The following is a 25814-nucleotide window of genomic DNA, read 5'->3' as shown; positions in this document are numbered from 1 at the left end:
AAGAACATTGGTTGCTAAAGGAGAGTTGTTTGCAATGTTCTGAGCATTGATGGACTGTTCGATGGAAGCGCAAGTCAAATTTTGAAGAGTATCAGAGCTGCTTGTGTACGACGGACTTGCGCCAGAAGAATTTGAAGGATTGGCGGGTTGGAAGCCGTACGCTTGTGTCGCAGGATTTTAATCCTGTGCAACTTTCTGGGAGTTTGATGGTGGCGGGGATGGTATTCTGGAAGATGGGTTTTCCTTAGAAACACTGCTGTTTATGTCTCCGAGAGCACCTTCAGCTTTTTCCTGTATGATATTTGGAGCAGCAGTTTCTTTATTTTCAAAAGTGCTCTGGGGCTGCTGGGCATGATTGCTGTAGTCGCTCATGTACGTATGGCTCAAGCCTGTGGATGCGACGGAAGATGAATGTTGATCCACGAATTGTCTTAACGGCGGAAGACAAATTGTTGAAGGGTCCCCCTTGAACGGATTTTTAATCCCAGCGGCTGAAGCCGGCGGGGCGGAATCAAAGGCGACACCACTATTACTTGATGTTCGGGCGTATGGTGACGACTTAGATGGCTTCCTTCGTTGGTTTGTTGTATCTTGTGATTTCTGGGTCGGCCCATCGGCTCGGTGAGGAGAAGTAGATTCCGTAATCTGAGGAGACTTTTCAACGTCCAAATTACTCTTTGCATTTGCTTCAACTTGCGACGGCCCGTCAGCATTCGACGCATCACGCAAAAAATTGACACATCTCTCAATATCTTCACAGGTGAAACCGTCGTTTCCGAGCGATTGGAACTCTATCGGAAGCCAGTCAGGCCTTGTTGGCATAGACGCCCCTGGGAATTCAAATTCTGGCTTAAAAAACTTGTTTTTATGGTTCCTTATCGAGTTAGCACTGTGAATTCTGTGAGAATTCTCATATATTCCGGCGGAGAGATGAATTTCTGTCATCAATGTTGATATTTCCATCCGACCTTTACCACTTAAATACTCAAGTCCTCCTAACATCAACATCGCAATCAGCCAACTACACAACTCTTTTTCTTTTTCACTCCAAGGAACACTTGTCCTCATAATGTTTTAAAAAGAATATGCTAGACTTAGTTGAATAACAGATGTATGAGCAGAAGTGTTATATTCAAGTGTTAAAAGTTCCACTATATATCATCTCCATAAATATCAAGTCCCAGGAAAGTAGAAAGGGAAAGATTTTGATTAAACGGAAGTCGCAACACCAAATGAAAAAGGAAAGAGTCACGGGCAAGGCCTAGGAATTTTCTACTTGCCTCAAGAATTTCACCTAGTTCTTTTATGAAGAATCCACATCTTCAAAACATCTTGGCGTGAAAAAGGGGATGTCACTTTAAGTCAGTTATTTGTAAAAAGACAACGATTTCTTTTTGGTATTTCCCTAAACCTCGAATGCTAAAATTCTTAAAACTGTAAATTTCCTGTTCTCTCGCTATGGCCGGCACAGCTTATTAACAACCACAATAAAACATTTCTGAGAGTAGTACCGACTAGCAGTATGTCACAGTTGAAAAACTAGAAAACACCTTCTCCCTAGACATGAGCAGAATAGCCCATTGCTATCTCATAAGAAACACATTTTTTGTTAAAAACGCCAGACTCTAAAGTTTAAACCACACCTCCAGTTTATTTTCTTTGCCATACAATCAATGTTAAAACTCCACAGAGAGTGTGAAATGCATTGAGACAGTTGGAAACTGCAGAAGAACGCTAGGAGACGAGAATTGGGATGTCTGATCAGCAGCGGAATAATCACTTCGACTAATTTCTTGACCCTTCCACTGCGTTGAGTCCCTCTGCCTAGGTCCCCCAATACCGGTCTCCAGTATTGTAAGTTCCCGGATGCTGAGCTCCAGCATTGTAGGCTCCCCCTCCGTAGGTTCCTGACTGCTGGTTTTCAGTATTGTAGGTTCCTTGCTGCTGGGTTCCAGTATTATAGGTTTGCGGATGCTGAACCCCAGCACTGTAGGGGCAGCTTTCATAGGTCCCTGGCTGGACTCCAGTATTGTAGACTCCGCTTTCATAAGTGCCTGGCTGCTGGATTCCAGTGTTGTAGGCTCCCTGTGCATAAGCTCCCGGATGCTGAATTCCAGCATTGTAAGCTCCACTTTCATAGGTCCCTTGCTGTTGGGTTCCAGTATTGTAAACTCCCTCTTGATAGGTTCTCGCAGAATACGAGATGCCTTCAGAGTTACTAGCTTGTCGCTGACTTTCTGCTAGTTTTCTTGCATCTTGTGCTTCAACTTCGCGAAAATTACCATGTTCCCAAAATTTTCCTTGGTTATATTTTGTAAGTATTTCGCCGTCCTCTTCACTCCAAGGTTCTCTACAGCCTGGTAACTGTATACCCTCACGAGGATATTGCCTTTGTAATTCTCTAATGGCTTCCACAATACCTCTCACTGTAATCCCTCCCCACTGGTATGGATCTAGCGCCGAATGTCCCAATATGATGTTCAAGATATTTTTGGGAAGCCAGGATTCATTCGGCATGGCTGGTCGTGGCGCATCTAGCCTAATCTTCGCACGAAACTTTTCAGTCTCTAAGCTCCACTTCACGCTTTGCGCTCGGAACTTATCGATGCCTTTGGACCCGCTTATAACTAGTGCATTCATCAAGCCTACTATAAATGTTCATGCATTCGGCTTGTACATTCCAGATTGGGCTACAGGATCAAATTTTTGTAAGCCATATGCAAGGAAGGTCACTAATACTTCCAAGTCATCGTCCCAGTACATTGGAGTAGCGTCCATGATGGTAATTAAGACGTACTTCAAGAGCCTGAGCCTTTGGAGTAGTTAGAGGCTGAAGTATTGAGAAGGTAAATGAGTGGATGTTGACGAAGAACGGAGCTCTGAATAAGCGATACTTTCGTTTTCTTCGTTGTTGTTGGTTATGGATATTAGGTTCATTCAACGTCGAAAGTTTGAAGAATTTGTGGATGGTCTTGTAGAAATGAGTTTCGGTAGCTCAGAGTAAGAGGCGTTGTGTTTTAGTATTGAAGTGGGGCGTGGAAAGTGATTGATGATGGAGTATGATGATATTTGTATGGTAGCAATGGGTGTGGTTGATGTAGGGTTTGAGGTGCAGCATCAAGTATTTGTAAGATCTTATTGGGAGTCGAGGGTGGAATGCTTCTGATGGTAGAGTGCATGATGTTAAACTGTGTCGGCTATGTAAAATCTGTATCGAAACTCCAAGTTATGGAGATGTAATAGATGTTGTTGTAGATGTAGAACAAAAGGAAAAAGAAGGTAGACCAGAGAGAGGGGGGGGGGGGGGGGGGTCGCGGCTCTTTTAAGCACATTTGAAGTCAAAAATTGAATCATGTCTTCGAGGCCAAAGCACGATTATTCATGATTATTTCGAGTATTAAGGTATGAATATGCTCTAAAACACGGGGTTCTGACTGTTCATGGAGAGAATGAGTAGAAACTGAAGGTATGATAAGGATTATTGACAGTAAATAAGTATGATGAGTACATTTTGACTCCAATATAGAGAATTATGACTAGAATTATAAGGAATGACGTGCGAGAATAAACACCAACTGACTCCAAAATGAGAATCAATGACTGTAGATAGATGAACTGGATACACACTCACCCCGAACTACAGAGTCATGAATGTAGTTAGAAAGGATGGCCTGGGAAACATGAAATTATAAGTGTAATCGACAAAATACACTTTGAAATGACTCCAGAATTGAGGTTCGTGAATGTTCAAAAAGTGAATATCATTAAACTGATGATGTGTGCGAAAATCGCGAATCATCCCGAATACCCTCAAAATATGAATTAACAGAAACAGTGAGAAGTATGTGTAATATCAAGAAGCAAAACCATGTTGACTCTTAACTGAGTATTTGCGACTATACAAGTAAATATCATAGGAAGAACACCAAGCCAGCTTGAACTTGATGACTTATGATTATCATAAGAAAATCAGCCCTAGGAGAAATTACAGATTAACTCTAAAGAGAACGTATGAATGACACTTAAGGTACCCCTCATATTATTTCGACTCCTACTAACAATCAAGTCACACCATTCCATCAACAAATCAGGCAATTCAACCAAACCGTCAAGATATCATCACATACATCACAACGATGAGTATTTCCGAGGAAATGCATTTTGTTGAACGATAAATGGATATGAATTTATGCCTAGTAACCACAAAATCTCAAGAACTTCCCCATTTTCCATCGCTCCTCGGTCCTCATCGCCTCTACCACTTTGACTTTTCCATACACCCCTGAGATTCTCCCCCGCTTTAGACACAAATTCAATCCAATCAAAAAACATCGAAACACAAGAAACAGGAAAAAAAAGAAGAAAAAAAGAGCAGATTCCTGTACCACTCAAGGATTTTCTAACTTTTCATTTATTCCATAAAACCATCATAAAGAAATTAAGAAATGCACTGGGCGAGGGAACACGAATATTGAGTGTTGAGACCCGAGATTCCTCTGATCTTGCGAATATTGAGCGGAATGCAAGATGGCATATTGACAACAGTGGATGAGCCTCAGATACCGCCCTATTGATAACCCTGAGATGGATTCTGGCCTCAGGGATCCGGTGGTAGATGAAAAGAACCCAGATGTATGTTCTCCTCCGGAATTAGGCTGTGAAGCAAATTGATGTTGACCGAATTCCCCTGAATTAGACTGTGAAGGAAATTGATATTGATCGTATTCCCCTGAATTAGGTTGTGAAGGAAATTGATGTTGACCGAATTCTCCTGAATTGGAATTCCTTCTCCTCCTGGATAAGATTGTAAAGGTAGTTGATGGGGATCGAATGCCCCTACATTGGAAGTGTAAGCGGAGAAGTAAGGGTTGGAAGTGTAAGTGGATGGGCCAGGGTTTTGGTCAGGCGAATGAAGCAGAGCCCCTCCTCCTCCTGAATAAGATTGTGGAGGCAGTTGATGTGAATTAAGCCCCTCTAAGTTGGAATTGTAAACGAGAGTGTTAGGGTTTTGATCAGGCGAATGAAGTGGAACCTCTTCCTCGTAATAGGATTGCGGAATGGAATGAGCCGTACTCGGAGCTGGTTTTTTAAATATTTCTGGAAAATAAACACCCATTTCTTCTGGATAATTTCCCACCACAATGGAGTATCATTCTTGGTACCAGGCATAAGACGCATGGTTGCTTCGAGAACCGCTGAGAAACCGAATTCACTGAACTCTCCTGGTAAGATGTCGCCCAGGTCGATTTCTGGTTCTTGTGGGACCACCACAAGTACTTGCCAGTGATGATTAAATTTATAAAGACAGCTTGCAATTTTGGAGGCATTGAATTCTCTATTAGGGTCGAAGGATATTTTTTCGTCCAAAACGCTCATAAAATCTGCAACGGACTCATATATGTCCGACTCAAGAAACCAGAGGCCTGAAATGGTATTTCCGTAATTACTATAGGTTAGTTCCCACTTCTTGTTGCTTTCTTTCGTATTTTCTCGTATTTGTTTCATTTCATATTCACGCACGCCTAGGGCAAGCCATATGCATAAACGAGTTGCCTCAGTGGTCCAAGTCTTTCGCATAATGAACAACCTGCAAGTGACTTTCTCGTTTCGGCGTGATTGCGAGAAGAGTGAATAAGATGTAAAGCGTTATTAAAGTTATTGAAAGCGTTATCGAAATCGAGATGGAGATGTCAAATGTAAGTATCGAATGTAAGGTATCGAATATCAAATATCATAGAAAATGTCTTCGTAGAACATAAGTTTGGAAAGAAAGGAAAAGAAAAGAAAGCAGAGCGGGAACTTCAACTCTTTTAAGCACATTTTTATAGATTATGATGATTCAAAAGAATATCATTTTCGACGTCCTATTCATATAGTCTTTGCCGAAAATATAGATGAGTGTGTATTCAATTGCTCATGATATTTATGAATCTACTTCAATATGAATATTTATGATTGCCAAAAATATAAGTGGTGTGAGAAATGACAAGTACGGTATGAATAGGTAGATTTCTGAGAACTGACTCCAGAACTGAGGATTATGACTATTTGAAAAAAAAAAAAAAACATAGCTAGCAGTAGATCTGAATGAACCACATGAAAAATCAGGATCCTTCAAAAATGTCTCGAAATATACTAACTATCATTCATGACTTTTGAAAAAGCAGATCGCTTATAGAATAATCAAAATAATACACACCTAGTATGAATAACCAAATCCCTCAAAAATGGGCTTCAAACTAAGGGACGATGACTATTCTTCCAAAAGCCGCCCGGTCTGCAATTATCTATTTCGCATGACGCATATAAAACCGAAGCATACTCTGAGTCTCCTTATACAGCAAAACCACCACATCTTATGCAAAATGAGAACAATGAACGAATGACCCATACCAGCATCGCGGCTTCAAAAAGGAAGAGAAAAGAAAGGAGAGAAAAAGGAAAAGATCCCCCATATTGCCATCCTCGTCTGCTCCTTCTCTTTCGAAAGCACGATACAAATAACAAAAGAGCACCACAGATCCACATCTCCTCTCTATATCTTACAAGATACGACTAATATCAGAGGATTCCTAGGCTAAAAATACCGGGAGCAAAACAAATTCAGAAACACACCCAAACCCTCAAGTTCTACACTCAATATACGCATCCGCTCCGAATTATACCCTACCCTTCCACCCTCAGTCTCACCAAACCTCCATACCCCATACCTCTGCACCTCTACACCGTACCTCCACCCCACCTCCCCTCCCACTTACACTCGCAGAACCCCCATCAATAAACCATCTCAATAACATCCCCTTCCCACCACTTTCTCACCTGAAAAAACAAAATCTCACACAATCTCACTTCCACTTCCACTTCCCCACCCCTCCCCATCCCCTAAGAACCCCTAAAAACCCAACCAACTAACTAGCTATTCAAGTAAACAAATAAATAAATAAAGTATAAGAAAACCAAACTCTCAACCAGGAGCGTGTCCACTACCAAGATTTCTATCTCCATTCCTCATCTCCACTCCTACATCCACTCCATATCCTCTTCATCTATACCTACTCAACCAAATACAAAGTACTACCTAGCCCCCAACCACATCTCAAATATCCCCCCAATATCCCAAACCACCAATATCCCAAAACCCAAAAACGCAAAAATCCAAAAATCCACATACACCCTCCCCCAATCCCCAAACCTAAATCTCTACTCCTCCATGTCCCATCCCTCATCTCCACCAAATCTCTACAAAACCCTCTATATCAATCTCAATCATTCTTACCTCAAAGCCCAAAAACAAACCTCAAAATAAAACACGACAACAAATCACCCAGCACACCAACCAGTCAGTACCTACTCAAATAATCTCATCTCATCACATCTCATCACACTCAAAACCACATTATATCACATCACAGCACAACACATCGCGAATCCCAAACCCCAAATCGCCAAAAAAGAAAAAAACAAGTAACCAAGAAAAATGATAAAAAAATCGATCCGATCCATAAACTACAACATCTAGCTAAGTACCGTCTTTTCGCCATCTCCTCATCCACCTAATTTAACCCACACACCTCCAATTTTTCTATCTTGCTTTGTACGTGTATGAATACCTCAGGCATGTCAATTCCACATACCCAATTTCACATCTCCGTAAATTCTCCTACCACAATCAATAATTAACAAGTTAAAGGCACTTTCTTCCTTCAAACAAAATAAACTAGCCCTATTCACCAAAAGAAACCAGAAAAAAGAAGACCGTAATCAATTTGAATAACCCTGAACTACCATGGTATTATTTACTTCCTAAACTTTGACCCCAACTTTATGAATGGCCTTCCTCCTGACCCTGGATCAGACGCGCAAAGAAACAAAAGGAAACGAAACGAAAAAAATTGTTTGTATGTGCAATAAAGTAGAGAACGTAATCGTCCGAAATATGGGCGATGAATTTAGTTATATGTACTATCGCTAGGAAAACCGCTCAAACAAAAGAAAGGGAATCCTTTAGTAACGACCATTAACACTAACAGAACTAATTTCTGCTCTCTTCACTGGTGGAGGAGGAGCTGGTTTCTTGGTTCTGCTAGGAGGTGGAGGTGGTGCCCTTCTTGCATTTGCTGCCGATATACTAGCCGATCGACTTCCCCTGCTACCATGACTGGTAGCTGGACTAACAGAACGCGCACCGTATGATCTATCTGGACTATTACTATTAAGAGTCGAATCATCAGATGGATCATTGAACACATCCCCGGAGGTAATACTGGTACGAGCAGTTGGGCGAAGATTTACGCGTAAAGAACCAGCGTCTGATGCAGAGGGGATTGAATTTAGACGATTTGAAGTTTGAGATTCACGGTAATGAGTCGTCGGGCCTTGGAATGTGGAAGATCGACCAATCGATGGACGTTGTGGGGAACTTGGAGGGGAATATTCCTCCATTCTACCAAGTCCAGAGGTTGATGCCACTCGAGTTGTGTTGACACGAGGAGTGTTAGATCGGATAGATGGACGTGGAGGCTCTAGCTCTGAGGCAGGTTCTTCATACGTGGAATATCTCTCACTGTATGAATGAGCTGTGTTTGAACGAGGTCGTCCTTCGGGGCGTCTAGGCTGACGTGGCTGCTGTACCGCCGATCCGCGTCTAATATCATGTCAGCTCGGGAATTATCGCGTATATCAACAATAACTTACGCAGCAGGCCATTCCCTCTTCAATTTCAAAAGTTCTTCACGGCAACGGTCATAATATTCAAGCTCGGCCTCCAAAAACGCTCCCAAATCTTGAACACTATCCGCCTCTGCCTCTTTGATATCCTGCATTCGTCTGTAAACGTCCTCACTGGATTCTTCATATTTTGCCTTTTGTGATCTAAGTTCTTCCTCGACCCTGAAATCTTCTCTCTTCGCCTTCTGCATCTTTGAAAGGGAGGCATCGTAAGCTAATCGTCTTTGTTCGAGCTTCTTTCTGGCAGACTTTACAAATTAGCCATCACCCATTGAGACAGCGGGAATTTATACAAACCTGATATTCCTTCATCTGAGCTAAAGATCTCTCCAAAGATTCCAACCATGTGGAGGTGGCTTCCACAACATATGTATCCTGTTGTCGCGAAATTCTTTCATTTGCTCTACCCATAGCTGTAATTCTATTAGCTATTTTCTTAATACCTTCGAAATCTACCTACCAATAAGACAGTTTCCAAATTCGGAGTCCGGTTCAAAATCCTCTCCATGATGTATCATGGTCTGACCCATAAACGCGCCTGGTAACATCTTTTCTTTGTCATCTCCTTCATTTCGTTTCGAGAGCGATTTAACATAAACAGTCATGGACTTTTGTAACTTTTCCATTCCTGGCAGATGTTAGTATAACTTGTATATAACTTTTTGGCAGACGTACCCTCATGTCTCAATTGCATTTCTGTCTCCAAAGACTTGAATTCATCAGAAACTTCCGTCTTGGACTCCTGGCCCATTTTCTCTCCCGCCCATTGCTTGACTCTGCCAAACTTCTTGCCGACATTCATCTTGGCGGTTTATTCAAGGGTTGAATTGTTCTTAGCGTTATTCGTAGATGTTGCAGTAGGTGGATTGTCCGGAATCAAAGGAAGGTTCCTGAGTATTTTCAATTGTTGATGTATTAACAACAAAGAAAGTCTATTCTAAGCCGCCAAATTGTTATATTTATCCAAGTATAATCGAGAGGTTTCTCAATGTTCTCTGGTGGTGATAGAACAGAGGCAGTGGTGGAATTTAGGAAGAGATGTAGAAAGTGTCCTGACCGAATCAAATAACGAAATCGGAACTGGAAGGCGAATTGAGGGTTGGATTGCGTAAAGTTAATTCTCCAAACTCTGAACGATTCAAAAAGGGTAAAATCCTGGGGAGAAGAATGAAACGCTTATTGGTTGATTTGCGGATGGAGAGATATCTGAGAGTATCTTCCCAGATCCTTGTTTCTTAGATATGTTGTTATCAAGGTCGGAGAAATTGAGAATAGCTTGGATGAAGAGGTTGGGAAGAGTGGGGAGATGCAGTACTACATACAGTAGGTACCGTATATGTACTGTGTATGCAGTATCAAAACCGGGATACTTGGTTGAACCTTTCCAGGAAAGTGGTCGAATGACTGTAGGAGGAGTTGACGGAATAAGCTTTATGAATGGTCGCACTCTTGCACTGATAGGAAAAGAGTGTGTTTGGTAACTGATAAGTCGGGATCCTTAGCAGTAAGCCTTCAATGTTCTGGAACGAACCAAAAGAATGTTATTTGGTTGTTGTGTGATGAAATGGATGATATTGATATGATTTTGGGTGAGAAGAAATGATAAATCGATCTCTCCTTCAGTTACAATATCGAAAATGGTAAGAGGCACGGGACAACCTAATTGATGAATCCGAGTAGCTAGAGGAAGGTATTAGGCAATGAATGAGTTAATTGATTGGTTGAATCATTAAATTGATTAATTTATTCGTAATTTGAATGATTGGATCGGTTGTATCGTATTTGTTTCCTATTCATGGGAAGAAATAATGAAATGATATTGGCTATGCGAATTATGATGCGAATCATGAAAAGCTTGTTTATTGAGATTGAGTATGGAGTATGAGAAGGTAAGATAGAGAGATTAGAGAATAGAGGGAAATGAATTCGAATGAACGAAGTGAAATGAAATATGAAGACGGGGATGATCATAAGAAGATGGGTGGAACCAACACAAAAGTTGGGAGAATAGGAGAATAGGAGAAAACTTACTCGAAGTAAGTACCCGTCTACAACAACCAACGATACTCTTTCGAGGCCAATGAATTCCCTTCTATCGACCAATTTTCAAACCCTCACCAGACGCATTTTGATCAAGTTTCTTCTTCATCCCACAAGTAACAAGCAACAAGCCACATCTCGTGTCGACCATTTTCTGATGCATTTCTAGTCAACCTATCAATCCCACTGATTGCATGCCCCTGAAACCTTAATTGACATCTAAATTATAATTTAGCTCATGTCGGAAGCACTAAAATATGTTGTCCGATGCGACGCTCTATAAATTAGTTCCTTATCACTAGAAGTATTCGCCAATCGTTCCAAAGATCTTCTACTCGAGTACGAGACACCCGAGTTGCATTTATTTGCTAGCTATGCTGGTTTTGGTTTCCCCTTGAAGATTAACTCAAAAGAATCACCAAATCGTTCATTATTTTTCCATAAAACGGAGAATTCTTTTACAACTCGAATAGGTACGGAATGTACGGAATATGAAAACTTAAAAAGAACAATCACGAATATCATACGTATACATACCTCCTCGTATTATCCACACATGAACAATTTTTGGCTTTTGCTTAGAACATTATAAAAATTTAACCCTATGGTTAAAATATTGTCTTCCACCTCTAATCATACCACACCAGGAAAATCCATTCCCACGCTCACTCACCGTCACTATCACCAAACTCACCACCCAAACTCGGTCTATTTTCCTTCCTGAAAGCGTTACGCGGAAAGGGGCGCAGTAATATACGGTCTAACCTCAAACCACAAGCCTTATACTCAAAACCTGTCTATCAATCTGGACTCTACATGCGCTCGTCCATCCACACCGGATTCCACTAAAGTTTCGTGTTTGATATAAGCCTCAACGACTAAATACACCAACTATCACCCACCAGAACTAATATCGTTGAATCAAAACATAATACATATCATTCCTAATCGGTCCATCTAAACTTGACACCTCTCATGAAACACTTACGTCCAGTTAGACATTATCCAGATATTTACAGTAAGCCGATCTTGATTAACAGCCCCTGAAATATCTAATATCAATCTTTTCCCTCACGACTCACGAGTCACAATAATTACCCATATCAACCATCCACAATTCCAGATCCGCGGGGAGACGTTTCATCTTTACCCAATTCTCCACCCAAAACCTGAGATTTGAAGGGATGTGTCTGCGGGTTGTCGTAATGTCGATAACACTACGCGATTCCTGATTGAAAAAGAGGCTTTTCGTATTCTCAACGACCAAACGAAAAAAAGGGGTAACCTACTCCAGAACCTATTTTTGTACGGCCATTATTAGCATTATCCACGATCTCGAAGCCAAATTTCAATAAAAACTGCTGCTCCCAATAGTAAAACAGATCATCCAACCTACCAACTATCACGAACCAAACAACACCTACCAACTAACCACCAACATCATCAAATCTACTCTAAACATTATCCTAGACATTATTCCACTCTGTACCCATTCATCACAACTTTCTCATGTCTAATGATCTTCTTTTTTTTATAAAACATGATCGATCCAAACATCCCAGAATTCAGACTCAATCTCAAACCTAAAGTCCTGCTTGTCTTTGCTTGTCTGTCCATCAATGCCGTTTATTTGGGGGGTTTGTGTTCAAAAGAAAAAAGAAAATCGAGACCTAGACCTATAATCATCAATACCATTGATGATTATTTATTTGGATAATGATGGCATGTAAATGTCGGGTGTTGTGTTGCGTATGGTGTAAGTAAGCATGGTTTTGTGATTGAAAAACCCATCCTTCCCATTGCATCCATAAAATGATGAATGACTCCAGTCACATATCTATCTCCTTTCCATGTTCAACAGTTCCAAAACATCGAAAAACAATATATCCCCTCGACCAGTTAGTTAAACAGCCACATCAATAATACTCTCTTCCTGATTTCGCATGATGTACGGGAGCTGAAAGCCCTCTCTTTGTTCACCTTCGTCCGTCACCAATAAATAGCTTGCACCATCACATCAAACACCAAACAAAACCATCCATCCATCAAATGTAGCCCTTGGGCAACGTTTTATTCCCTTAAAAAGGAAAGTGTATCGAAAGTTCAAAAATAACAAATGTCCTCGGTGAGACTCGAACTCACGACCTTTGGATGGCTAAAGTGGATTGTTAACAACCACCTCATATAAGAATATGAGACCAACGCTCTAACCAACTGAGCCACGAAGACTTGTCTTTGTTATTGATGAGTGTGGGCTGCAAGAATTTGTTTAAGTATTGTTATTTGGTTTGGGATATTCTCCGCATATATCCGATATGTGGGGTAGCTCGGGCAGAAATAGAATTAAATAAGGCCGATTCAGTGATTCAAGAGACTTGAGCACCTACTACTAGGTAGGTAGTTCAACAACAACAAAAGAAAATTCTTCGCATCTGATTTGGTGAATGCGTTGGTCTCATATTCCTATCTCAGGTTGTTGTAAGTCTCCGGGCTGAGGTAACGCCAGCCCGGTCCGGCCCGGCCCAGCCCAGCCCAGCACACATTTCTGTTCCTCTTCTTATCCTGCAACATGTAATATCTATATGTCCGGGAAAGAAAGCTGTTCCAAAGTTTGAAAGCTTTCACTGTATCATGAGATAGAGGATTTGAGTGAAGTCCGCTGAGTGATGCTCTTCTTCACAAGGAAGGGGAAGGCTCCACCAATACCTACATGGAAATGTTAGTAAAGATGTTCAATGGGCAGATGGTCAGCCTATACCTCCTTATGGGCTCATATACACAGCGTAAGTCTTATGTTGTATGTACATAAGGATTGAAAGAACATCGAATATGACTATGGTTCGGATCGGTGTTGCCCACGTAAGTGCTATTTATTGTCTTGTGGTTTGTAAATGAAATGGTAAATGGTCATTGATGAGTATCATTGATAAATCTCCAGACTTACAATGTTCAGAATATTTTTGAATTATCTTGCGTCCATCGAAGGGAACGTGAAGAAGTTAAGAAAAAAAAAACTGCGCCGAAGAAGGAAAGAGCGAAGAAAAATTGGCGAGAGATGGAATGAAGTAGGAAGGGAAGGAGCATACGCAATGTACTTTTACCAATTAGCGGGTGTATTTTTTAATCTCCATCTTTCAATTGAATTATCTAGGTCCTCAATGAACGTAATACGAAGAAAAACAATATTTTAATGGCTTCCTTGAAGTTGGACTTGTCATATTTGATTTTTACGAAGCTTCAATGTTTCAATGTTTTACATAGAATGGACACTCTCGATATTTAGAATGGACTATAATCTACAGCAAAAGATCAATCATTCAATACTCGAGATATATCCGGAGTACGAGACGGATCTAAAGCATACAACGAGTCAAAGGCTAAATAAGTTCACCTCAATTACTGACGACCGGTCTTTAAGCTGGATATCGTGCTCGTATCGATTCTTCGAGACAGCATTGAATTCAGATATCCAGTACTAACTTAGCGACCGCATGACTGGTCAGTCAGTCATTACACAAGCCCTCACTCCAAGCCCTTCTTCACAAAGAGAATATGATCATCCATTGTCTGATGGCTTGGAGCACATTACAACGCATCTGAAACATATGAAAATCATTTTTGAAAAGCATTTACCTGGCGCGGGTGAAATATCTAGAATTAGATGTCATTGATAATCTAGAAGTTTTGGTACGCGTTTTGAAATATTGAACGTCATGGTTAAATTTGTGGATAATACATATATAGAAGCTAGAAATATATTCGAAGAGTTCAAAAATATAGTCGTCCGTGTAAAATTAGGCTGCTGATGAAAATATCGTTCTACCACCGCATAAAAACGATTCTATAACTTAGAATTGGCGTCCTGCCCGACATTCGAAGAGCAAAGAAACTGCCCGCTCGTAAATGGCCAGCAGGATATTCGCTGGCCTATTACTGACCCCGATCACCCTTCTTTCGCTTGATAGCCCTCTTGCATTCACAATTCTCCCCAATATTCCTATGTCCACACTTTTCACAATGCCACTCTCGAGTGTCTCTACACTCATCGCATTTCGCGCAGAACGCCCAAAGAATAGTTTGCCTCCATTCATTCTTACAAAAACACCAATAATCGTTCTTCGGCTCCGCCATGACCCCAAAAGCTTCTTTAAATAACTCCTTCTTGACATCTTCTCTTTCATCATCAGTAATATTAGCCTTCATCCATGCCCTTCTTATCCCTCTAAGTTTTCCCGAGAAAACGGGGAAATTTGGTGGGGACGATGTATCTCCGAATTTGACACCCATTAGCATACTTCTTAATTCTTCAATCGTGTCCGGATAAATCAAGTCAAATCTTCCATTCCTCGACTCTTTCCGAATCCATTTCAGGAAGTCGGGACTAGCAGCGATCTTGAAGTAGGAAGATTTGGGGGATCCAAAGAAAGAAGATAAATCGTTGAGCATGTTGACGCAGGATTCGCATTTGCAGCCAGAGGATGGGGATGGAGAACACCCGTGCCCTGACTTGAAACATTTGCAGCGAGTGGAAGAACATCCGGATCGGCAGTTGCAGGTTGCAATTACTGGTGGTGGACAAACGTAGAGTTCGGGTTCTGGAAGTAATGAATGAGCGTCAATTTCTGGCTCTGGAGTCATCCAAGGCTCTGGGGTCATAGGTATCTGCCACGATTTTGTTAGGCTGAGATCTTTAAAAATTGAAGACAGGACATTATACTTCTTTTGGCTCCTGGAAGTTCCTCGGGGTAGGCAGATTGCCGCCGCTAACGTTCTTGGGTATGTGAACGAAAGACTGTGTGGCACTGTCAGATAAACCTTCCTTAACTTTCGCTGAAAGTGATTGCGATGGTGGTTGTCGAGTTTCCTTTGTTTCTGGCACGAGGTTTAAATGTCTTCTTGGCAATGGAGATTTCTCGATGCTCTCAATGATTTCGTCTGTAACTGGCGCCGAATTCATGGTTGATGGCTCGGAATGGTTTTCGGGCGATGACTTTCCAGGTAATTGGGCATGAATATGGCGTATGGATTTCGTAAGATTCCCATTGCTCAATGCTATTTCAATAACTTGGCGTAATTGTGAAGGTTTGAAGTCCATCAATAAACTTTTAATGGTCTCAGAATTATGCGTAGACTTGCGTCTCTTTGCAGGATGAGTAGGACTATGTTCGGCTTGACTCGAACTCATATCTATGATTGCAAGGACACTTAATATACAATGAAAAGAAAAGACAATGGAAACAATAACAATTATGAATGACAAAAGAATCGAAAGGAGATATAGGCAAGCTGGAAGTATAAGAAAAGCAAGTACTTAACGCGTCCCGCGCATGAACGCGTGAGATGAAAGGATGTGATAGATCAGAAATTGGAAATGCTATTTCTTCTCTACCTCTTCTAACATCTTAATGTCTGAAAACAATATGAGAACTACTCATAATCATAAATCTATCAATGGATTGTGACATATTACGTGAAATCAAGCACCGTGTCAATCGTAATCTCGAAGATCGCTTCGAATGTTCTTGAAATGCAGTTTAATCATGGACAAACGAAGAGAAGCACAAAGACCCTCTTCTTTGAAAGGTTAGCTTAGTCACCGTACAGATTTTTACACAGACCACCCTCGTGCTCTCGCGCATCCCTACAGATGCGAAACGCGTCTTCCACATCTCCAGAATCTACTCAAAGGATCAACTACAATCTTCTTGATCATTCGCCCGCAGCTACACTTTGCTATATATCTGCTAAAAGACATCCGCATTTCAAAATGTCTTTATCTAATAAACGAAAGGCAGGAGCACCATCAATAGAGCGATCTGCTAAAGTTCCTAGGACTGCGCTCGGCATGGAGGATTCAAATTCACAAATATCAATGGCTGCATTGTTCAGAGCGAATAAGCTGGTTCACGATTTGAAGGAATCACAACTCCGTACTATTCTTGTTCAAGCATATGTTTCTCATCCTGAAATAGCTCATGTAGTCGATTTGGAACACGCAAAAATAAATGAAACCCTGTCAGAACCGGACGCTGAACCGGATCCTGCTCCTGATTCTGCATCTGACTCTGAACCGGATCATGTTGCCGGCGATCATGCTCGCGAGGGAAGTGATAATGATATGTCAGCATCGGAGGACGAGATGACCAAAAGAAACAGAAAGATCACAGAAGTAAGGAGACAATTATTTTTATGACATGCTGAGGCGCTTGTTAATTATTCTTAGCTCAAACGGCGTGATATATCAGAATCTTTCTCCTGCTCTTGTAAAGATGGTTGCGCAAATGGTCGATGCGAATGCTCTAAGAATTCCTTCAGTTGTGGTCCAGACTGCAAATGTACCTCATGTGCCAATTATTTAAACCAACTTGCCCTCTTTTTCGGGGAGCAGAGGCTGCGCGCTACAAATTGCTTCGCGAGCTGGATGAAAGCACAAGGACCAGATTTGGACCTCGATTCCGCATATACACAGGAGGAGCTACGAAGTACCATTATGGGAGTTGATGAAAAGAAGTATTATGATAAGCCAGAAGGATCCATATTCTACGATGGGTCTGATGAAGAAATACAAGAGCTCGGAAAAACGTGGCTCAAGGCAAAGACTGAGGCACAAAGAAAACCAATCCGGATGGTATTATTCAAGAAGGCATTTCTTGAGGATGGCGTGCATTTCTTCTCCTTTTGCTCTGGTGCATGGGAGGAATCCCACAGTACTGATCATTGTCCCATTTGTGACGAATGTAATGATTGGAGAGATTGGCATTGCATGGATTGTGGAAAGTGCCAATTTGGTATATCCATCCCTTGTGAAGGTTGTGGTGGAGTGTCAAATGCGTATCATGGTCAATTGGAATCCTTGTAATACATTCCGATAGTCTTTGGTTATAAGAACGCCATCTCACTCCCATTTCCCAATACAAATTAGGTTGAGGCTATGAAGGAAGCTTTTATTTCATTTGGCGGCGATTAGGCACAGTTGCTAAATGGCGAAGCCAAGTTCCGAACACAGTTCGTGATTATATACTATTACTCCAACACAAGCCGACATCAATACAGTACGGAATGCATCTTTCGAGGTGAGTCTATGATACATGAGCTTTATTGCTCTAATCAGTCAATCATCTGAAGCCAACATAGGTTTGTGAACATGTTGTTCCGGCTACTGGTCTCTCAAAGCACTCAAAAAGCAAATGGTAGCAGATTATCAATTATAAGTCTTATTAAACCCTATTTGTGCCTTCACCAACTCCAGCAGACTTCATCTAAAACCTCAATTCAACGGTTTTCGAAAACAGTTTTTATATATTTCCATAGCACAGAAAACATCTTGTCGCTGCGTCATCAACCTCCTACTGAATCAACAGAACTCGCACTTCTCGCTGGGTATCGCCCGATTTGGATACATGGAAATGCCTTCTCTATAGAAGCTTCCAGATTGTCCAAAGTTATTTTGGACATCTTGCTCTTGTCCCCTAACGTCATCCCAACTGAATTGCCATGTTCCATTGTCGTTGCACTACAAGAAAGCAAGTCAGTACTTTTCCAAAAGTGTTTTTTGCGAAATCAAAGAACTGATTTTGCTTACAGGGGCTGGGCTATCCGCACTATAATTACGTATTAGTCTACGGCTTCATGAACTTGGACACCAGACACAAACTTACGTTCCGCAATTTCCATACAAATGCGTGATATTGAAGGTAAAATGATCGCCATCAGGGTATAGACTGAAAGTCACATTGGGATCACCACTGCATGGTGCATCAACTGGATAACCATCGAGTGCGAATATATAAGTAGTTTGAGAGGTATAACTGCATGATACATTCAAACCTTGAGGAGCTGGAGTAGGTGTGTCGATCAAGTTGAATGACCAGCTATTTTCTCATGTCAGAAGTAATGTAATCAGTTATTAGGTTTGAGGAAAAGAACTTACAAGCCGCCGGTGCCGTGTCTGATGTTTCCAATGCTGATTTTTTGGACATACCATGGGGCAGGAACCATGAATTGTTGAGCGAGGCCTGTAGTTATGGCTCCAGCGGAAAAGAGGAGAAGTTTTGAAAAATACATGATGACTGATAACTGATGGGGGCTTGATGATGATGAGAAGTGATGATGAAAAGTCAATGATGAGAAGTTTCGTCGAGTACTGCCTTCATTTTTATACTGAAACCACAACGATGCTCAACGGCAAGAGAAACCTCACGATAATGTTACAGCAATGACGACCCACCGTATTCTTTCCAGCTCACATGTGTGCCAAGCCATCGCTCCTTTCCTCAATACGAAGCCCTAAAATACGAAGTTGTGTAGCAGAAGGATTCAACAGGAGCGACGATGCATACATACAGGAGCGCACGTTCCCTAGATACATAATGTGGGTCGGGTATTTAATAGTTGGTAACGTAGTAGTGAAAATATACGGGCTGCAAGGTGATTTGTCAGGATATTTTCTCGACTCGGCATCGTCATTTTTACTACTTTTGGTTTGGTAAGGTAAATGAACTGGGGTCGGTATGCCCGATTTGTTGTACTTAAGTGAGGTCTTACAAGAACGGGTGGCGCCGCGGTGGCGTTCTCAAAAATAAAAATGTCTTGTAAGCTGTCACCTGATTTGGAGGAACTAGGTTTCACAATGTCATTGGATAGTAACGTTGTTATCTTTATCATCTATAAGATTTTAGAAGATGGGAATAAATCATTAATCCTTGAACAGATGTTTTCCGCATCATATGTCAGTATTTCTCATCATCGTATTGAACTTCGCCGTTTTTCTAATACCCATAGTCCGATTTAGCTCTCACCTGTCTGTAAGTTACATTATAAACTAATTTTGAGACTTACATCTGATACGAGCACAGCACGTAGTCTATACATTGAACAACTAAGATACAAACTCCAAGCGTTCTATATTAATAGTGTTTAGTGACATATTTTCTCGTCCAAACTTGCTCCTTCCTATCTCTTTCGCGGAAATTCGGATGGTGGTTGAGAACTCTTGGAGGTGGTAGATACAATAAAGCCTCTTCAAGATACTCCCTCCAAAAGACACTATCTCATCCAACTCGTATCCTATTCAATATTCCTTTTGCTTCCCGTCTCAGTGTCGCCATACCTCAATAAATATAGCACATTTTAGCACATCCTCGTCTCCCTTAGTATCAAGCAACTACACATCCATCTTCCGAAGGTATCAGACTCAAAATTCTCATCCTAAGTCCTTCTGTTGACCTGAAGAATGATTATATGAACCCAATTAACCACTCCTCAAGGGTGGCGTCACTTTTGGGCAACACCTTCCCTCCGTTCCCTCACAAAGCTCTTTCCAAATTCGAATACATCTCTTACTCCGTCACTAACATCCATCTCCAGCTACCATCCGGTTCCTACTACCACCTTTCCTACTACCACCTTTCCTACTACCACCTTTCCTACTACCACCTTTCCTACTACCACCTTTCCTACTACCACCTTTCCTACTACCACCTTTCCTACTACCACCTTTCCTACTACCACCTTTCCTACTACCACCTTTCCTACTACCACCTTTCCTACTACCACCTTTCCTACTACCACCTTTCCTACTACCACCTTTCCTACTACCACCTTTCCTACTACCACCTTTCCTACTACCACCTTTCCTCTAAAATCCTCCTCCTTTCATACCAAACTCACTTAGTTCCCCAACAGTATCTCTTCAAAGCCTACCTTAATTTCCTCCTCCGGATTGATATATACGTAGAACATAAAGTAGAGAAGAGCATTCGGTAGAATATCAAAAAGCGCTCGTTGAATTTCCAGCTACTGAGAAAATACTTTACAATTACTATTGAAGGACCGAGAGGAAGTATCCTTCATCAAATAGAAACTCTCGTTAGTAATCTTACATCGCATGTATATGTAATCTTAACATCAGATAGGCAAAGCAATGCGAAGAAAAATCTCCTGCAATCTGATTAATGATAAGAGTCTTATTATAGTAAGGATGGGGAAATACTTGGGAAATATAACAAATCCAAGTATTGGGTTTTGGTTGGATGTGATAAATACACCACATCATAATATCAATATCAATATCAATATCAATATCAATATCAATATCAATATCAATATCAATATCAATATCAATATCAATATCCACACCTATACTAACAAATAACAAATATATAACCCAAAACATACACAACTCAAAACATATAATTCAAAACTCGAGCATTTCAGCACAGCGTCTCTATCCTCTATATCTTATTATTCAATATACCAATAAACCAGTAAACTAGTAAACAATAATCTCCTTAGACCCCCCTTCCCCCCTCTTTATATTTCACATCTCTCCGATCTTGACTCATACACTCCCTCTCTCACTCACCACAATACAAAGAAAACTCAAACAATGATTTAAATTCTAAAATTCTAAATCAATTTTATAGATCTTAGATCTCAAATTTTATTTTTAAATAACATTTTTGAATAATTCTTTTTATAAAAAGTAATATGTAATGTAGAATTATTATAAATCGGAAAAGGGCTGAGGATAACAGGTACCAAGTCGGGATTTTTTTTGGGAAAGAAGGGTGTTTCAAAGCACGATATGCTCTATTTAAAGGAAATACAATCTTCACTCTTCATTCCTTACCAACATATCATTCCACCAAAACTGTTGAAGCTTTGCCATTCTAGGCGCAATAACTATCAATTACTTCTTTCCCATATCACTTATTCAAATTTTCATAGCCACAGCAACATAGTACACACTAAAAGAAGATCATGCACGCATCCACCATTTACTAGGCTACTCCTATCCACTTATATCTTATATAGACTCATCTAGATAAACACCCAAGCATCATCAACCCATCATCATCAATCGCAATCCCAACCCAGAATCCTCTATCTCCCCGAATCCAAACAAAAAATCTTACCTTCCCTCTATTAAAAACACCAAACCATTCATGACCCAACTCATTAATCATTATTAATAACACCCAAAACCCTTTTTCTCTCGCTCTTTCAAGGGACGAAGCCTTTCAAGAAAGCTTCCAATATATCTCTCCTTCTCTCTTCCAAGATTCTCTTGTCTTTCTGATTAGTTGGTACATTTTTCCTAAAGACTGTTCCCACAAATGCTTCCGCAAAAGCTCTATTGACTTCCCTTCTCCTGACGGCAGCCGGATCTTCCGGAAGCGGCGCTGCTCTTCCCTTCCAACTGAGAGTTCTCTTCACAGAATCGAAACTGCTGCGAACTGCTGTATCAAGAGAACGTCTCACTTTTGGAATTGGTGCTAGTTCTCCTGCTACTCGTGATAGAGTCGATGTAAGGAATACAAAAGAGATATTGTGATGCGGTAAAGAAGATAGTACATCTAAAACCCATGCTTTAGTTTCTTCGATATCAGATAAAGCATTTACCGGTTGTGCTGCCATTCCTGCGTCAATTTGCTCGCATAAGTTTGTAGGTATGATGCCGTCGGTGAGATTGCGCAAGAATATTGTGAGAACTTCGGCCACAATCTCTAATCGGTGAGCAGCTGGAACCTCGACAGGAAATACATCAAATATACTCTGATCTGAATCTAGGGCTGTCAATACCTTGCCTCTCAAAGTATCCCTAGCAGATTTGTCTTTAAATCGCCAAGTCTTCTCATCAAATGGCCAGCTTGGAGAATCTCTAGGGATTATAGCGCCTTCTAACATGTTTGAATCAGCAACCACGCGATCCGTGAGAGAATCGATGACCTGTGTGAGTTTAAGTAGCTCTCGTGGTGCAGACCACGTCACCTCTTGGCCTCTGTTAACAGGAGGCCCAGGTTCACCATGTGGATGTGGTGATAACGCTCGTACGCCGCCTTCTGGTACATGGATGAGTTCATCAACAGATCGTCCAAGACAAGATTGCTGCCAATTTCCTTTTATTGGAACAAAATGATCTCTTCCATCTGTGACCCGTAATACCAATACATCTTCGAGTGAGACATCTCCATCATTTAGTGACTTTACAGAGGAGAAGTCATCGACTAAAACCTCCAATGTAACATTAATGGCATCTCCAGGTTCCAGAGTAATCTCTCGCTTGAGATGTTGTACATCTCTATCATCTTCATCTAGGGAATGCCCAGCAAACCACACATTGAGCCATGGCGGAGCGATTCTGTCTTCTTGGCCTTCGACACCAGGTCTATCAACAAACGCGAATGTGGATGTGACTTGACTAGTATTTGCGATCGTTATATTTCTAATTTTTCGGTGATCGAACTCAATGTTACCAAAATTAATTACTCCATTTCCGTCATTAGAATTTTTACGAGGTTTATCGTTTCGTTGACTTTCCTCTGCATTCTGTGGATGCTCCACAACAATGGTTATTCCAGGCCGGGATTCATTTTCTGCTCGGTCAAGGTCTCTTGCAACCTCTTGCTGTACTTTGGATTTCAACTCCGGTACAACTGCATCATATTCTAATGTAAAGACGGCATCGAGTGGTTTGTGATCTGATGATAGGACTCGTTGATGTGATGTGTAAACATCCAAATTTATTCGATCCACAAATCCATCTTTAGTTATCACTGGTGCTGCTTCATTATCCTCCGTCTCGTCGTATTCATCATATTCGTCATAATCATCACTCCTAGAAGGTGTGGTGTTTTGCTCGCCGTCTTCATCTGGATCATAGCTGAAAAGAACATCTTCATCATCTGCGGCATGGTCGATTCCTTGGGCCCTCATTTCTTCATCTTTTTTCCTTGCTAATACTTCTTCATTTATCTTGGAATCGAATGCCAGCTTGTCTCTCCGTGTTCGGAATAAAATCCTGTCACACCAACTTGGTGCCCTCTTCTTCTCACTAGAATCAAAAATTCCCATGCTTCCTACATCGTACTTATACGTTGGGAGGAATGTTACGGGCCCTTCTCTCCATCCATCGTGGAATGCCTTTCGAGCCCTCTGAACATGCCTCAATTGGTCATGTGGTAATAATGAATCAATGGTAGCCTGTAATGAGGCGGGATCTTGGCTGGGATCTTGTATAAATTCATCCGGATCTGGAAGCGTTGTCACGGTAGAAGAATCATCATTCGGGTCGAATGTACTACTGCTTTTGCGTGTCTCTTCCTCGGATTCGTCGTCACTATCAACAGGCCTTATTACAATCGGTCCTTCGCTAGCATTGATTTCGTTATCGATATTCCTTCTTGATTGCGCTCCTATGTCATATTCTCCTTTCGTATGTAGCATTAACAATCGTCGAATATCGTCTCCAGGTAAACCTTCCAACCTGAAATTTAAATCTCCAAACCAGAAAGCAAAGTCCTCGTCCCCAATGCTCTCCTGAGTATCATCTAAAACCCCACCTCGACTTATAGGATCGAAACGCGTTCTTTGCAATATTTGCGAAACATCCCAGATACGTCTATCCAAATGTGCCTTATCCGTCCCCGAAGCCAAATGTGAATTGACAAATACTAGTCGAGTTGTTTCGCTAAGTACTATTCTCGTAGTGACAGCGCCCTTGTTTCCTAGATATCCCATAAATCCAGTCCCAACACTGACAGTACTAACAGAACTTATTGTAGGCGCAACAGTTGGAGAAGCAAATATGAACATGAGTAAACCAGAGAGCTGTTGTTCGGCTACCAAAGTATAACCTTCTGGCAAAGCCGCAAGAAGGCATTTCCTCCATGTGGTTGCAGGATCATTATTTGAATAAACTTTGCCAATATACTCCCTCGCAGACGTGAGCTCAACAACTTCTTGTAGTCCCAAAACATACAAGCCGATATCTTCTCCTCCAGCAATTATGCCCTGATCGCCATGCGGAATTGTGGATTCTCTTTTATTCCTTCTTGATTCCTGTTCGTCGACACTTTCTATATTTGCCTGGCTATTATCCTTCTCGATCGCATTGGCCAATTTAAGCCCAGCTAGTCTTTTGTCGATCCCTTTCCCTTGGACGAACCATCCCGCGAGATCTTTCTCAGTTCCAGGACAAGCAGCAACATTCCAGCAACCAATCTTTATTTTGATTCTCTGTGACCGAGTATATTCGTGTCGCCGGGCATAGACAGCTTTTGAAAGGGAATGTGGACTCGAGGTCATAGGCACTTCGACTTCAATCGGCCCCTCATCCATCGAATTTGTTGAGCTCATGGCCATCTTTGAGTTCTGGTAATGTGTTTTGGAAATAACAGACGAAGCAAAGTTTCATGATACAAGGTAGGAAGAAGGTTTAACCCAGCATTTTGGTTGTGAGCGGTCTATTTTCTTTTCCGATTCTCTTTCCCTTTCTCCTTCCTTTTCCCGAAAGTTGTGCTCGAGCTTCTTCTTTTGCCCTCTTGTTCTTTCAAATGTCGGGGTAAATGACGTAGATAAGAAGTATAAGCTCACCGAAAGAACTTGTATTTCAAAAGAAGGAGTGAGAGAAATTATAAGCGGAGGACAAAACGTTTACCGTTTGCATTTTAAGAGAGGGGAGGAACAGAGTAAGAGAAAGATTAGAACAATACACGAGTATTGGTAAGTGAGAGAGAAAGAATACCCGGTTCATTCGAGTAGTTTATTATTATATTGGTGTACTCGTAAAGATAAAGTAAAATAAATACATACATACTCGGCAGGTTACTTACTATATTACGGAGTAAGTGCGGACCGAACCTGCTGTCACTATAGTTGTTCTAGAAGCCTAGTCTGTCATAAATGTCAACTTCAAACATGGGATATTTCCAGCTATCACGAGGCTGAGATCCTGCATCTTTCATGGCAATGCATCCCACCCCATGATACATGATACATGATACATGATACATGATACATGATACATGATACATTAACGACATCTGCAACACAGTTTGCCATTTGTACCCATCACAAAGTACGAATCGAAAGCGAAACCGTTTTTAGTGTCCGACGCTTATCAAATCCACTCGCAACGTCCACCAGTCCGCGCATCATCTCCGTCGCATCAAATCTACGACATCAACCACCCCACCAACACACAATAAAGCTTCACATAAACGACCATACTTTTAACCTACAATCTAAGATATCTCAATCTTCCT

The 25814-nt window shown here is 41.2% G+C and overlaps 13 protein-coding genes and 1 non-coding gene across 14 annotated transcripts; 4 read left to right on the top strand and 10 right to left on the bottom strand.

The window, feature by feature from the left end:
• Positions 1–177: 177 nt before the first annotated feature.
• Positions 178–1068, bottom strand: SS1G_07036 (predicted protein; the record flags this gene model as incomplete). Its single annotated transcript, XM_001591540.1, has 2 exons — positions 178–692; positions 975–1068. 2 exons carry the CDS (start codon positions 1066–1068, stop codon positions 178–180), a joined length of 609 nt encoding a protein of 202 aa, XP_001591590.1.
• Positions 1069–1824: 756 nt separating this feature from the next.
• On the bottom strand, positions 1825–2517 carry SS1G_07035 (predicted protein; the record flags this gene model as incomplete). The annotated part of the gene is made up of 1 exon (XM_001591539.1): positions 1825–2517. The coding sequence occupies one exon, from the start codon at positions 2515–2517 to the stop codon at positions 1825–1827; it is 693 nt and encodes a 230-aa protein (XP_001591589.1).
• A 2457-nt stretch (positions 2518–4974) lies between these two features.
• On the bottom strand, positions 4975–5577 carry SS1G_07034 (predicted protein; the record flags this gene model as incomplete). Its single annotated transcript, XM_001591538.1, has 1 exon — positions 4975–5577. The coding sequence occupies one exon, from the start codon at positions 5575–5577 to the stop codon at positions 4975–4977; it is 603 nt and encodes a 200-aa protein (XP_001591588.1).
• A 2427-nt stretch (positions 5578–8004) lies between these two features.
• On the bottom strand, positions 8005–9529 carry SS1G_07033 (hypothetical protein; the record flags this gene model as incomplete). Its single annotated transcript, XM_001591537.1, has 5 exons — positions 8005–8644; positions 8695–8975; positions 9025–9140; positions 9188–9355; positions 9403–9529. 5 exons carry the CDS (start codon positions 9527–9529, stop codon positions 8005–8007), a joined length of 1332 nt encoding a protein of 443 aa, XP_001591587.1.
• A 3355-nt stretch (positions 9530–12884) lies between these two features.
• SS1G_14679 lies at positions 12885–12996 on the bottom strand. The gene has a single exon. It is a non-coding gene; the product is annotated as a tRNA-Met (tRNA).
• Positions 12997–13596: 600 nt separating this feature from the next.
• Positions 13597–13831, top strand: SS1G_07032 (predicted protein; the record flags this gene model as incomplete). The annotated part of the gene is made up of 2 exons (XM_001591536.1): positions 13597–13626; positions 13721–13831. 2 exons carry the CDS (start codon positions 13597–13599, stop codon positions 13829–13831), a joined length of 141 nt encoding a protein of 46 aa, XP_001591586.1.
• An 866-nt stretch (positions 13832–14697) lies between these two features.
• Positions 14698–15213, bottom strand: SS1G_07031 (predicted protein; the record flags this gene model as incomplete). Its single annotated transcript, XM_001591535.1, has 1 exon — positions 14698–15213. One exon carries the CDS (start codon positions 15211–15213, stop codon positions 14698–14700), a length of 516 nt encoding a protein of 171 aa, XP_001591585.1.
• A 265-nt stretch (positions 15214–15478) lies between these two features.
• On the bottom strand, positions 15479–15952 carry SS1G_07030 (predicted protein; the record flags this gene model as incomplete). Its single annotated transcript, XM_001591534.1, has 1 exon — positions 15479–15952. The coding sequence occupies one exon, from the start codon at positions 15950–15952 to the stop codon at positions 15479–15481; it is 474 nt and encodes a 157-aa protein (XP_001591584.1).
• Positions 15953–16534: 582 nt separating this feature from the next.
• SS1G_07029 (predicted protein) lies at positions 16535–16960 on the top strand (the record flags this gene model as incomplete). The annotated part of the gene is made up of 1 exon (XM_001591533.1): positions 16535–16960. One exon carries the CDS (start codon positions 16535–16537, stop codon positions 16958–16960), a length of 426 nt encoding a protein of 141 aa, XP_001591583.1.
• A 297-nt stretch (positions 16961–17257) lies between these two features.
• Positions 17258–17626, top strand: SS1G_07028 (predicted protein; the record flags this gene model as incomplete). Its single annotated transcript, XM_001591532.1, has 1 exon — positions 17258–17626. One exon carries the CDS (start codon positions 17258–17260, stop codon positions 17624–17626), a length of 369 nt encoding a protein of 122 aa, XP_001591582.1.
• Positions 17627–18121: 495 nt separating this feature from the next.
• SS1G_07027 (hypothetical protein) lies at positions 18122–18831 on the bottom strand (the record flags this gene model as incomplete). Its single annotated transcript, XM_001591531.1, has 4 exons — positions 18122–18280; positions 18350–18368; positions 18426–18638; positions 18698–18831. The coding sequence occupies 4 exons, from the start codon at positions 18829–18831 to the stop codon at positions 18122–18124; spliced, it is 525 nt and encodes a 174-aa protein (XP_001591581.1).
• A 565-nt stretch (positions 18832–19396) lies between these two features.
• On the top strand, positions 19397–19629 carry SS1G_07026 (predicted protein; the record flags this gene model as incomplete). The annotated part of the gene is made up of 3 exons (XM_001591530.1): positions 19397–19495; positions 19549–19571; positions 19623–19629. 3 exons carry the CDS (start codon positions 19397–19399, stop codon positions 19627–19629), a joined length of 129 nt encoding a protein of 42 aa, XP_001591580.1.
• Positions 19630–20116: 487 nt separating this feature from the next.
• Positions 20117–20508, bottom strand: SS1G_07025 (predicted protein; the record flags this gene model as incomplete). Its single annotated transcript, XM_001591529.1, has 2 exons — positions 20117–20404; positions 20470–20508. 2 exons carry the CDS (start codon positions 20506–20508, stop codon positions 20117–20119), a joined length of 327 nt encoding a protein of 108 aa, XP_001591579.1.
• A 1263-nt stretch (positions 20509–21771) lies between these two features.
• Positions 21772–24912, bottom strand: SS1G_07024 (hypothetical protein; the record flags this gene model as incomplete). The annotated part of the gene is made up of 1 exon (XM_001591528.1): positions 21772–24912. The coding sequence occupies one exon, from the start codon at positions 24910–24912 to the stop codon at positions 21772–21774; it is 3141 nt and encodes a 1046-aa protein (XP_001591578.1).
• Between the last annotated feature and the right edge of the window lie 902 nt (positions 24913–25814).

Source organism: Sclerotinia sclerotiorum, genomic scaffold, assembly GCF_000146945.2.
Source record: "Sclerotinia sclerotiorum 1980 UF-70 scaffold_9 genomic scaffold, whole genome shotgun sequence".
Classification (NCBI taxonomy): domain Eukaryota; kingdom Fungi; phylum Ascomycota; class Leotiomycetes; order Helotiales; family Sclerotiniaceae; genus Sclerotinia; species Sclerotinia sclerotiorum.
The sequence above is the reverse complement of the archived record's forward strand: the minus strand, read 5'-3'. Positions and strand labels throughout refer to the sequence as shown.